The sequence below is a fragment of the Phyllostomus hastatus genome, unplaced genomic scaffold, assembly GCF_019186645.2.
Source record: "Phyllostomus hastatus isolate PE091 unplaced genomic scaffold, TTU_PhHast_1.1 phas_contig_152, whole genome shotgun sequence".
NCBI classification, from domain to species: Eukaryota; Metazoa; Chordata; class Mammalia; order Chiroptera; family Phyllostomidae; genus Phyllostomus; species Phyllostomus hastatus.
In genome coordinates, this window is record NW_025333622.1 from 11858642 (window position 1) to 11870765 (window position 12124).

The following is a 12124-nucleotide window of genomic DNA, read 5'->3' on the forward strand; positions in this document are numbered from 1 at the left end:
GGGTCTGAGATGCTCCATGATCTAGTGCCTGCCTGCCTGGCTCTTGAGCCTTTTCTACAGCATTCTTCCGTACAGCCCTGGCTGAACTCTTATATACATGTACTCATCTATCCCACTGTTTATGCCTATCAGTCAGAAATGCTATTTTACCCCTGTAGTATGCCTAAATGCTACTTCTTTTTTAACACATGTCTCACAGGTCATCTCCAGTTAAAGCTTTCCCCCAAATGCGATGGCTGAATTTAACTGTCCTGTGTGTTCCTCAGGTTGCATTTAGCACAGTGCTCTGCATATATTTTATGTTGTTAGAGACCATAGCACTGTTGAATTTCCATAGAATTAATTTTGAGGTAGGACGTAACTTACCAGTGTCATAGTCTGGTTCGGAGTCGTTAGCACTGTCACCATCACTGCTTTCCAAAAGAATCTTCCTCTGTTGCACTGCTGCTTTAGATGCTGCTTTTCTTTTCCCTTGAACATCATGAGAATCATCTTCCTCAGTAATCTTGTCCAAATCTTCAGGGGAGGGAGGCATAAAATTCAATGGAAAACTCTTTGTGATGGTAATATTTAAAGAACTGTGAGTAGACTCCTAGTAGATTCCTATTGTATCTGTTGTTTTTATTTGCCCAGCTTCATCCTTCCCCTGCTTCTAGTAACATACCACATAGCCCATTCTGGGCCAATCATAATACATCTGCCTCCTGGCAACACTGTCTGGTTTAAGAATTAGTACAGGATCCAAAATGAGAGAGTCTTTCCCCAAGAATTTTCAAACTAGAGCTGGGAAAATATAACCCCTTTCTTCAGTGGCCAACTGCTATCATTTAGAAGCCATGGGTATTCCTGACCTTCACCAGGAAACAAATTGGGTCTACAGTAAAAGAGAAGAAAGCCAAAACAGAGAGAAACCTAGAAGAGAGATTAACAGAACTTTGACAAAATTTAAAAACCTGGTTCTAGCTACAATTTCAGGAATTTAAATATAAGTTAGAAAAATAGCATTGTTGTAATAAATAGATATTATTATTACTACAAAAAAAAACTTACCTAAATAATCACTGGCTACACTGCAATTGGAGATATGAGGAGACTTATCCATTTTTTCTGTTTCACTATTGCCATGTTTTTCATTGCCTAAATATAAGAAAGATGTAAGAAAAAAAACAGATGTACCTTAAATCAACCAATGCCTAAAAGTAGTAAGATTAGTGCTAAATGTAATAGCATCCAGGTATATATAGAGATGATCCAAACTCAAACTAGTGCTTTACTTGGAGAGGCTAGCATAGTGTTAGGAGTTTGGGCTCTGAAATCAGAGTTAATTAGATTGAAGTTCAAATTTAGGCTCTACTACTTCAATTGGCTATGTGACCAAAGGAAAGCTGTTTATCCTCTCCTTATATATAATATGGAGCTGAAAATAGCGTGAAGTTTAAATGGGGTTATTGTGGGGGGTTAAATGTCAATTACACATGAAAATTGCTTATTGTAGTGCCCAGTACATAGGAAATAGTCAATAAATATTAATTGTTGTTTCTGTGTAGGCAGACCCATATTTTCACTAGCATAGAGACTCTTTGATCATTATAATAACCTTAAAATGATCTAAAATATTTTAATAAAACTTTAAGTTATTATAATTGGTACCATTAAATCCCAGCTATAAAGTATATTATTCTATGAGAAATTGTACTTACAAAGAAATCCTGCTATACATTCTACAGTCTCTTACAGGAGAAAAGATGAATTTTACTTTTTTAAGTTTGATATCCAACATTTTTAAAGTTCCTATGATTCCTGATTACTAAAAGTCCCCTAATCAACACTGTCTCATTTATTTTCATATAGGAGGCAATACTGATTTTTAAAAAATCCATACCCCTACATAAACTAATGGGCTAAAAATATCCTCCAACAAAAAGGAAGTTTAAAGCAAAACAATATAATCCAAAAAACACTTTAAGAAGGAGATGTAGGTAAACATGGCTCACTTCCTTGCACAATCACATCAAAATTACAACTAAACCACAGAACAACCATCATTCAGAACTGTCAGAAATTGAGGTAAATGGAAGCCCTACAACTACGGAATTGAAGAAAAACTACAACAAGGCTGGTAGGAGGGGCAGATTGTAGAATGATCCATACCCACACATGGCGATAAAATTGGGAGGGATATCTCATGAGCGAGGGACCCCACCCCCACACCTGGCCCCTCAGCTGAGGGTTCCAGTGCCAGGAAGAGAAGTTCCCATAACTTCTGGCTGTAAAAACCAGAGGAGATTGAGGCTGCGGAACACAAACTGCTGGACTCCCTGGCAGATCCCCTCCCTCTGAGCTCCAGCATGGGGGCAGCAGACTGAAAGACATGAGAGACAAATGGGGAAGAATGGAACTAACTGTCTGGCACCAGGGCAAGAGCTGGGGGGCAGCTTTCTCCCAGAGAGAAGTTTTGGCAGAGACCACTGTCCCTTTTCTGAGCCCTCCCACCACAGAGCCACCAAGCTGGGAGGTAGGTGCCATATCTGACACTACACAAACCTGGCTCACACTCTTCGCTCCACCCTGGTGATTCCCTGAGGTCCTGCCCCACCCAACTTTCAGACCTTGCAAGTTGTTTCCAGTGGCTTTTCCATATGAGTAGCTTGTTTTGGTTCATGTTCAGATTTTCCTAAATTATCTCAAACAAGCAGCATCTGGCTTCAGCAAGCTCCTGTACCTGTCGCTAAGTTGCCCCTGGCTGGACGCTAGCAGCAGCCAGCCTCGATTCACGCCTCAGCCTCACCTGGGGACCTCAAAGCCCAGCAAAAGTAGCAGCCATCTGCAGATCACTTTGTAGCTTATGTTGTGTGACACCAAACAGAACATAGGTGGTGGCTGACCTTGGATGTGCCAACAGCAATCAAGGCTCAACTACAACAGGAGGGTGTACATAGCCCATTCAGTGGGCACACCTCAAGTACCCAGCTTGGGTAATAGGGGAGGCCGTGCCACTGGACCTTACAGGGCCCCTACTATGTTAGGCCACTCTACCAAGCCTGGGATATGTAGCAGTTCTACCTAATACATAGAAACAAACAGGGAGGCTGCCAAAATGAGGAGACAAAGAATCATGGCCAAAATGAACAAAACAAAGACCAGAACAAAACTCCAGGAAAAGAGCTAAACAAAATGGAGACAAGCAATCTACTAGATGCAGAGTTCAAAACACTGGTTATAAGGATGCTCAGTGAACATAGTGAGAACTTCAAGAGCATAAAAAAGGGCATGGAATTCATAAAAAATAACCAGTCAGGAATGAAGGATACACTAATTAAAATAAAGAACAATTTATAGGGAATCAACAGTAGAGTGGATGAAGCTGAGAATCAATCAGTGATTTGGGATATAAGAAAGCAGGAAACACCCAGAACAGCAAGAAGAAAAATAATCCAGATTTGTACAGTGACCATATTGTATCCAATGAGGTTTATCAGAGGTGCAATTATTGCTGAAAAAAGAATGCAGAAAAACAAAAGTAGTGTAAGGAGCCTCTGGGACAACTTCAAGCATTCCAACATTTGCATCATAAGATGCCGGAAGAAGAGAAAGAGCAAGAAATTGGAAACTTACTTGAAAAAATAATGAAAGAAAGCTTCCCTAAACTGGTGAAGGAAACAGACACACAAATTCAGAAAGCACAGACTGTCCCAAACAAGATGGATGCTAAATAGCCTACACCAAGACACACCATAATTAAAATACCAAAGAGAGAACCTTAAAAGCAGTAAGAGAAAAGTCAGTTACCTATGAGGGAATCCCCATAAGACTGTCAGCTGATGTCTCAAAAGAAATGTTGCAGACTAGAAGGGATTGGTAAGAAATAGTCAAAGTGATGAAAAGCAAGGACCTACAACCAAGATTGCTCTACCCAGCAAAGCTATCATTTAGAATGGGAAGGCAGATAAAAAGCTTCCCAGACAAGAAAAATCTAAAGGAGTACATCACCACCAAACCAGCATTATATGAAATGTTAAAGGGCTTTCTTTAAGAAAAAGATAAAAAATATGAACAATAAAATGGCAACAAATACATATCTAATAACAATTGAATCTATAGAATAAAAATATATAAACAAGCAGAACAGAAACAGAATCATAGATTCAGAGAACAGTTTGATGTTTGCCAGAAGGGAGGGGGTAGGGAGAATAGGAGAAAAAGGTGAAGGGATTAAGGAGTACCAATCAGTAGTTACAGGGGATGTAAAGTTCAGCACAGGAAATAGAGTAGCTAATGAGCATATATGAATGACCCATGGACATGGACTATGATGGGGCGATTGTCTGAGGGAGTGGGTGGGGGGAAGAGTGAGAGGGCTGGAGTCGGGTAAGAGGGAAAAACTGAAACAACTGTAATAGCATAATTAATAAAATGTAATGTTTAAAAAAAAAGCATTTTAGAAGTTTGAAGTGTCTTCCAGATAATGCTTTCTGCCTTTCCAGAAGGTCAGTATTGGCACCCGTGACAATTGCCAGAAAACTCAAAGGAGAAAAATACAGAGAAATCCAGAAACCATAGATCCCTTAAGTCTACTCAGCTTGCTAAGCACATTAATACCTTTGACCTTTGTAAATAATAAAGATTATCATAATTAGGTCATGTTTAACTAATTTGAATTTTGAGAGAAAGAGGTAGATTGTTAAGATTGTATAGATAAATTCACTTGATCAAAAAATAAAATTTTCATTGTATACAAGAATGTAACTTGAACACTGAAGCTCATAGCCCACGTCCTCTAGTTTACTTTGGGAGTTAAGGAGAGTTGTATGTATGTATGCATGTATGTATGTATGTATGAGATTTGTGCAACAGAATAAACAACTGAATCTAATTATACCCTGTTCAAATCACACTATTTAAAGTCCAAAGTATTACAATATTACTTTTTCCTCTGTGAAGGCTGATCCCAAGAAATGATTAGAAAACCAATGAGAAGGTTACAGAGATAAATATATAGAAAATAAAGTTACTTTTACCTTGAGAGTCCTCCAAATCAATGGTTACTGTTGGAATTTCCTTCACTGACAATGCTAGTGCAACTTCTAAGTCTCTCTGGTAGAGCTTGTCATCTAGAGCCATTCTAGAGGAGACACACAATAATAATACTGAGTTTTTTAAATGATCAATCTCAAACAGAAAAATTTGAGAATTTCCTGAATTACTATTTAAGAGCTGCTAATCTCACAAAAATGTTTTTTAAACAATAATCATAATCATAATTGACCTTTAAGTATGACATCTAAAATGTCACAGTGTCGTGTTATATCTTGTGTAAGAGATTTGAAACAGGAGCAGCATGGGCTGCTGCACTTACTATTTCTGTTCACTGCAATGTTTGTCCTTACTGTCAGTTCCACCCAGGTGGGAAGCACCTGCTCAACCTAGAATAAAGACCTGGCTCAAAGATCACCTCCACTTAGAGTCTTGCTTGATTTCACCCACACCTCCTCAGGCAGCTATCATAGGTCTTATATTTAATTAAAAAATTTTTTACATTTGTCCCTCCCAATCTAGACTTTAACAAATATTTTTCCAAGTACTTACTGTATATGGGGTGCTGCACTAGATAGGACATAAAAATATCATCAAGGAGTCTTCAATTAATGAGGAGGGTACGACATACTAACAATTATCCCACATAAGGAAATTATTATGTCTCCTACTCAAGGCGGTGAAAAGTGCTATGGTGTGTAAGAGGAAATCAAAACCAGATAAGGAAAGGTTGCAAAAAGGAGGAAATACTGAGATGTACCTTGAATGATTTATTTTTTTATTTTTACTGTCATAAAAACAGACATATAGATCAATGGAACAGAGTAGAGAGTGTAGAAATAAACTCATGATTTTATGGTCAATTAATATTTGACAGAGAGCAAAAACATAAAATGAAGTAAAGATAGTCTATTCGATAAATGGTGTTCAGAGCACAGGTCAGAGACATGCAAAAAATAACACTACACCACCTTCTTACAGCAAACACAAGAATGAACTCAAAATGTATTAAAGAAGAAAATGCTAGACTTCAAACCATAAAAATCTTATCGTAAAATATAGGCAGTAAAGTCTCAGACATTTCTTGTAGTGGTACATTTTCTCCCGCTATATCTCCTTGGGCAAGGGAAACAAAAGAAAAAATAAAGAAATGGGACCATATCAATCTAAAATGTTTTTGCACAGCAAAGGAAATCAAGAAAATGAAAAGACAATCCACTGAATGGGAGAATATATTCACCAATAATACATCTGAAAAGAAGTTAACATCCAAAATTTATAAAGAATTTATATGACTCAAAAAACAAACAATCCAACTAAAAGTAGGCAAAAAGACCTGAACAGACACTTCTCCAAAGAAGACATACAGATGGCCAATAGACATATGAAAAGATGTTCAATGTCACTAATCATCAGAGAAATGGAAATTAAAACCACAATGAGATCATCTCATACCTGTCAGAATGGCTATCATCAATAAATCAACAAACAACAAGTGGTGAAGATGTGGAGAAAAGGGGAACATTTGTGCATTGTGGTGGGAATGCAGACTTGTACAGCCAGTATAAAGTAGTATGGAGTTATCTCCAAAAATTGAAAATGGAACTGCCTTATGACTCAAGATACCACTTCTAGGAATTTATCTGAGGAAACCCACAACACTATTTTGTAAGAACACACGCGCCTCTATGTTCATTGCAATGTTATTTATAATAATCAAGATTTGGAAGCAGCCAAGTGTCCATTAGTAGATGAGTGGATAAAAAAGCTGTGCTACACATACACAATGAAATACTACTTGGCAGTAAGGAAGAAGGAAATCTTACCCTTTGCGACAGCATGGATGAAACTGGAGAGCATCATGCTAAGTGAAATAAGCCAGTCAGAGAAAGACAAATACCAAATTATCTCACTCATATGTGGAATTTAATGAACAAACTGAACTAACAAGAAAAATAGAGACAGTCTCATAGAGAGCAGGCTGACAGCTGCCAAGGTTGGGTGGACTGTGTGTGGGGGAGGGAAGAGGGATTGAGCGAGAAAGAGAAAAAAACTCATGGACAAGAACAGCAGTATGGTGACTGCTGAGGTGAGGTGCAGGAAGGGGGCAATGATGAAGGAGGGTATGGGGGAGGGTAAATGGTGACAGATGAAGACTTGACTTGGAGTTGTGAACACTGTGGATGATGTTACAGAATTATACACCTGAAATCTGTATAATCACCCCCCAAAAGAAATCCTGTATCCATTAGCATTCACTCCCCATTTACTACTTACTACCCAGCCTCTGGCAACCACTAATCTTCTTTCTGTTCCTATGGACTTAGACTATTGTGGACACTTTGTATTAACGGGATCACAAAACATGTGGCCTTTTGTACCTAGCTTTCCATCAGCATGTTTTCAAGGTTCATCCATGCTGTAGAGTATACATCAGTACTTCACTTCTTTTACTTCACTATTTCACTAAATAGTCTTCCACTGCATGGATATATACCATGTTATCTTTTCATCAGTTGATAGACATTTGGATTGCTTCCATTTTTTGGCTCTTCTGAATAATGATGCTACATTCATGTACAGATTTTTTGTGTGGACATGGGTTTTCATTTCTCTTGGGTATACAAGAGTGGGTCCCCCCCAAACCTGGAACTTATTTATAAGAAATTATTTATTCTTACATGTTAAACTTCCGTCACCTTCAAAATATTCTCAACTTGATGTAATACACCTATAGAGATTTTTTTTCACTGCTCAAAACAGTTTTTGAACTTGTCTATTTTGGTGCCTTTTACTGTTTCTGCCATTTTTTTGTTTCACCTCTTCCACATCAACAAAATGAAGTTGCTTGGGACAAGATCAGGTAAATAGGAAGGGTGGGACACAGGCGGGTCATGTTGTTTTTGGTCAAAAACTGCTGAACCCTCAGCACAGTGTGAGCAGGTGCACTCATAAATCACCCATCATAAAATGGACAAACACTGAATCTTCAAAAAAAAGGTCACTGAAGTCACACTCAGCCTCTCACAACAATGCCAGCTGGTACACTGATACTGATGGGTTTCCAGAACACTCACCTAGCGAGGAAAGCCTATACTACAGGGGCCTGCACTCCAAAAGATAATTCCAGGTTTTTGGGGGGTTCCCCCTTCATATGTCTAGGCTGGATCATACAACTTGGTTTAACATTTTGAAGAACTACTACTTTGTATTCTTATGTAGGTGCACCACTTTACATTCCTAGCAACAATGTACGAAGGTTCTAATTTCTCCACATCTTTCTTAACACTTGTTATTATCTACCTTTTTTAATTATGGCCATCCTAGTGGGTATGACATATTATCTCACTGTGGTTTTTGATTTGCATTTCCCTGACAGCTAAGGATGTTGAGCATCTTTTCATGTACTTATTAGCTATTTGCATATCTTTTTTTAGAGAAATATCTGCTCAAATCTTTTGCCCTATTTTTAAATTGGGTTATTGCTCTTTTCATTGTTGAGCTGTAAGAATTCTTTAAATATTCTAAATACAAGTCCTTCAATGATTATATGATATGCAAATGTTTTCTCCCATTTGTGGATTGGCTTTTCTTTTCCACTATATTTAAAATGTAGTCCAAGAAGCTCAAAAACACAAACAAAAATTAAGAGGAAGAAAAATAAAGAGAATGACATGAGCTAAGTGTCTCTTTAAAAAAAATATTTTATTTATTTATTTTTAGAGAGGTGGGAGGGATAAAGAAAGGAAGAGAAACATCAATGTGTAGGAGATACACTGATTGGTTGCCAACTGGAGACCTGGCCCGCAACCCAGGCTAGTGCCCTGACCAGGATTCTAACTTTCAAACTTTTGATCCACCGCCAGCATTCAGTCCACTGAGCCACACCAGCCAGGGCAGAGTCTCATTGTTAATTAACCTTTCTCATACTTGTAGCATTAAACCATCACAAGCCCCATGTTCCACTTGTTAATACTCTTCTGTCCATCTCCCCTCCATTGCAAGTTTTGTGCCTCTCAGGACTTCCCTCACCCTATCTTCCCTCTTGGTGCTAACTGATGGAATTCCAGGATTAGTCTAGAAACTGCAGGATTTTCTCACTGCTGACAAGTCTTAACAATATAAAGAGAAAATATCTTATTTGTAGAAAATACGTTTTTAAACTTTATTAAACTTTCCTTACAAATGTAATTTTTAATAAAGTAGTAGCCTTATAAGATTTGAGGACTTCAGAGAGACAGGAACAGGGTCCTATAAAAAAGTAAGCTATAATTTCAAAACTTTATAAGTATAATTACCTTAATATTTAAATGGATATTTCCTTACATATTTGTGAATTTCTTTTTTAAGCCAGAAGGGGATAAACGGTACAACCCTGTTCTCCTATAAGGTTGTACCAGATAGGTTGTACCATATACCTATGACTCTACTTGAGCACACATGTAAACCAAAAGTTTGAATCTGTTTCTCTTTATTTATTTATTTGTTTGTTTATTTTAAATCCTCACCCAAGGATGTTTATTAATTTTTTTAGAGAAGGAGGGAGAGAGAAGGGAAAGGAAAGGAAGAAGGGAGAAAGGGGGAGAGAAAGGAGAGAGGGAGAAACATCCATTGGTTGCCTCCCATCCGTACCCTGACCAAGGGATCAAACCCACAACCTTTTTGGTGTAAGGGATGACACTCCAACCAACTGGGCCATCCAGCCAGAATTGTTTGTCTTTTAAATGAACACATATGATATATTTACTGTATGTCTTACCTCTCACCTTTTTTTAGGAGTTTTCTCTTGTAATGGGATGTCTTCTTTCTGGAGATTCTTTAATTTAGGTTTTGGCCTCTCTAGTTTTAACTCCTTTGGTGTTGTTCTGGATTTCTTATTTAAAGGTCCAGTTGCAGAAACAAAATCATCTATTCATGTGCGAATTAAAAATAAAAGAATATATAAAATTGCTTTTTCTAAGTAAGAAATAAATAAAATTATTTTCTTAGCAATTAAAAATTCATTACAGTGTGAGTTCAAGTTATAAGGTTAAGCAAATTATTTTTCACAATTTAAAAAATATTGTTGATATATTGTTTTTATTCTCATTCATTTAATTTTGTTTTAATGATTTTTACTTATTTAAATATCAATCTATCCAAAACCAATTCACCCAAAAGCTGATATATTTCTGTTGACACTCAACAAAAAACCACTGCTGTAGCTTTTAAACTCACACATGATACATGTATGAATACTTTTAGGTTACCTGTACTTTTAATCACCTACATTAGCATTTACTAATACGTGTTGTATGTATTATGCTTCCTTATATAGGAATATAATAACTTGTGACTTGTCTGCACCTCTACCCCATGATGTCTAGAATACAACTGATAATTTATAAATATTTGGTATGAGACTGATGAAGTGATAAAAAGCTACAAATTATATTCCATATTATTTTCTCCTAAGTCTTAACAGCCATTTAAGGCTGTGCCCGAGACAAAACAGCATTCCTTCAAACCTCAGAGTTAGTAAGTATTTGACTCAAAAAAGTTCTAGTGTCTGAGAAATACAAAACCTTTTTCAAAGATAACATAACCTAACCCCATATTTCTCAAATTTTTTGACCGAAGTTCCCTTTATAGCAGAGACAAGTAAATGTATAACTGAACAGGGTATAACTGAAGCCTAACTTTCTTTAAGGTATTGTTTTATTGTACAATTAATGGAGATTTCACATTATATTCTGTAACACATTTGTGTCTCAAAGAAAAAAAAAAAGCAGTCTCTATTTCAAAGTAAGGAGTCAAACTGCACTTTGAGGTATAGGGACCTATAGACCTACTTTACCTGGCCCTCCAATTTCATCTACATAATTCTTGTCAGTGTAATTATCAGCATAATTATCCTAAGTGCTTAGAAAATTATTTTTCTAGAGCTATGTCATATGCAATTGGGTAATATGTTCAACATTACACACACACACACACACACACACACACACACAATTTCTGAGGAAATGATTTCCAAACTTTTAAAACAAAATAAGAATCTCTACATACCATCATCATCAGAGTCCTCAAACTGTGAGTAATTGACTGGTTTCTTATTCCTATGACCAAGACAGAAATTCTTCATTTATGCAAAGGTGAAAAAAAATAATTTCCTTCCTCCTTCCTCTAGGCACTAAATGAAATGGTATTCTAGTTTTCATTTCTGTCTTCTGCCAAATTCCCAAGTGTGAATAATCTAACATGTTAGTTGTTCTTTCAAGAAAAAAATGGTTTCCTATGAAAAAAAGGGTAGTTCAGCTCACAACTTACAAGTGTGCTTCCTTAAGACAACTGGAAGTGCTCTGTGCATACTTCTCATTTCCTCATACAGAACATTCAAATGAAGCATATTCTTGTTACTGTCCTACTCTTTGGAATTAAGGAATTTGAGAGCTGAATATAAAAACCCCTTTGGAAGTCCTGAGATTAAATAATAACATAAAATCAACACTTAAAAAAGTATGCTCGATGGTTAAACTATGACAATATAATTCTTACTGCTTCATCAAACACATTCTTTAGTGAAACTGGCATTTTTTTTTCTTTTAATTTTTCTGAGTGTGTAGCAGTAAGAATACAATGACTACTCCTACAGTTTGGTGCCACTGCCTTGACTTGTATGAAGGTACCAGCCATTGGATCACTATTGCAATGAAAACAACAGAAAATGAAAAACAGCAAGTAATGACAGTACTATGAAAATAGTTTTGACCTCATGGACCTCCTGAGAAGGTCTTGGGGACCTGACAGAGCCTGCAAATCATATGATGACAACTGGTATTCCAGGCAAAGGGATTATGTCTTCACCACTTTTACATTCAAACTTAGCACATTCAAAACAGAACTCTCAATCCCCCACCTCCTGAACCTATTCCTTTTCATGATCTTCCCCAACTCAGTCAGTGCAAAGATCAAGTCATCTGTGATTCTTTTCCCCTCTTTCCTTCACATTCACTTCATCAGCAAATTCTGTGAGCAGTAACTACAAATGCAATATCCCAAATTCATCTGTCCCATTCCATGTCCACAATAACACCCCAACCCAAATAGT

The 12124-nt window shown here is 37.0% G+C and overlaps 1 protein-coding gene across 2 annotated transcripts in view; it reads right to left on the minus strand.

Annotated features, from left to right (window-relative positions):
* Positions 1-12124, minus strand: part of RAD51AP1 (RAD51 associated protein 1) — a 30562-nt gene that overhangs the window by 17258 nt on the left and 1180 nt on the right. For both annotated transcript variants that reach the window (XM_045830561.1, XM_045830560.1), the window contains exons 2-6: positions 11083-11132; positions 9801-9942; positions 5019-5122; positions 1051-1137; positions 367-516 (exon numbers count right to left, since the gene is read on the minus strand). In XM_045830561.1, coding sequence (XP_045686517.1) covers positions 367-516; positions 1051-1137; positions 5019-5122; positions 9801-9942; positions 11083-11132 — 533 coding nt within the window. The remainder of the gene's footprint in view (positions 1-366; positions 517-1050; positions 1138-5018; positions 5123-9800; positions 9943-11082; positions 11133-12124) is intronic.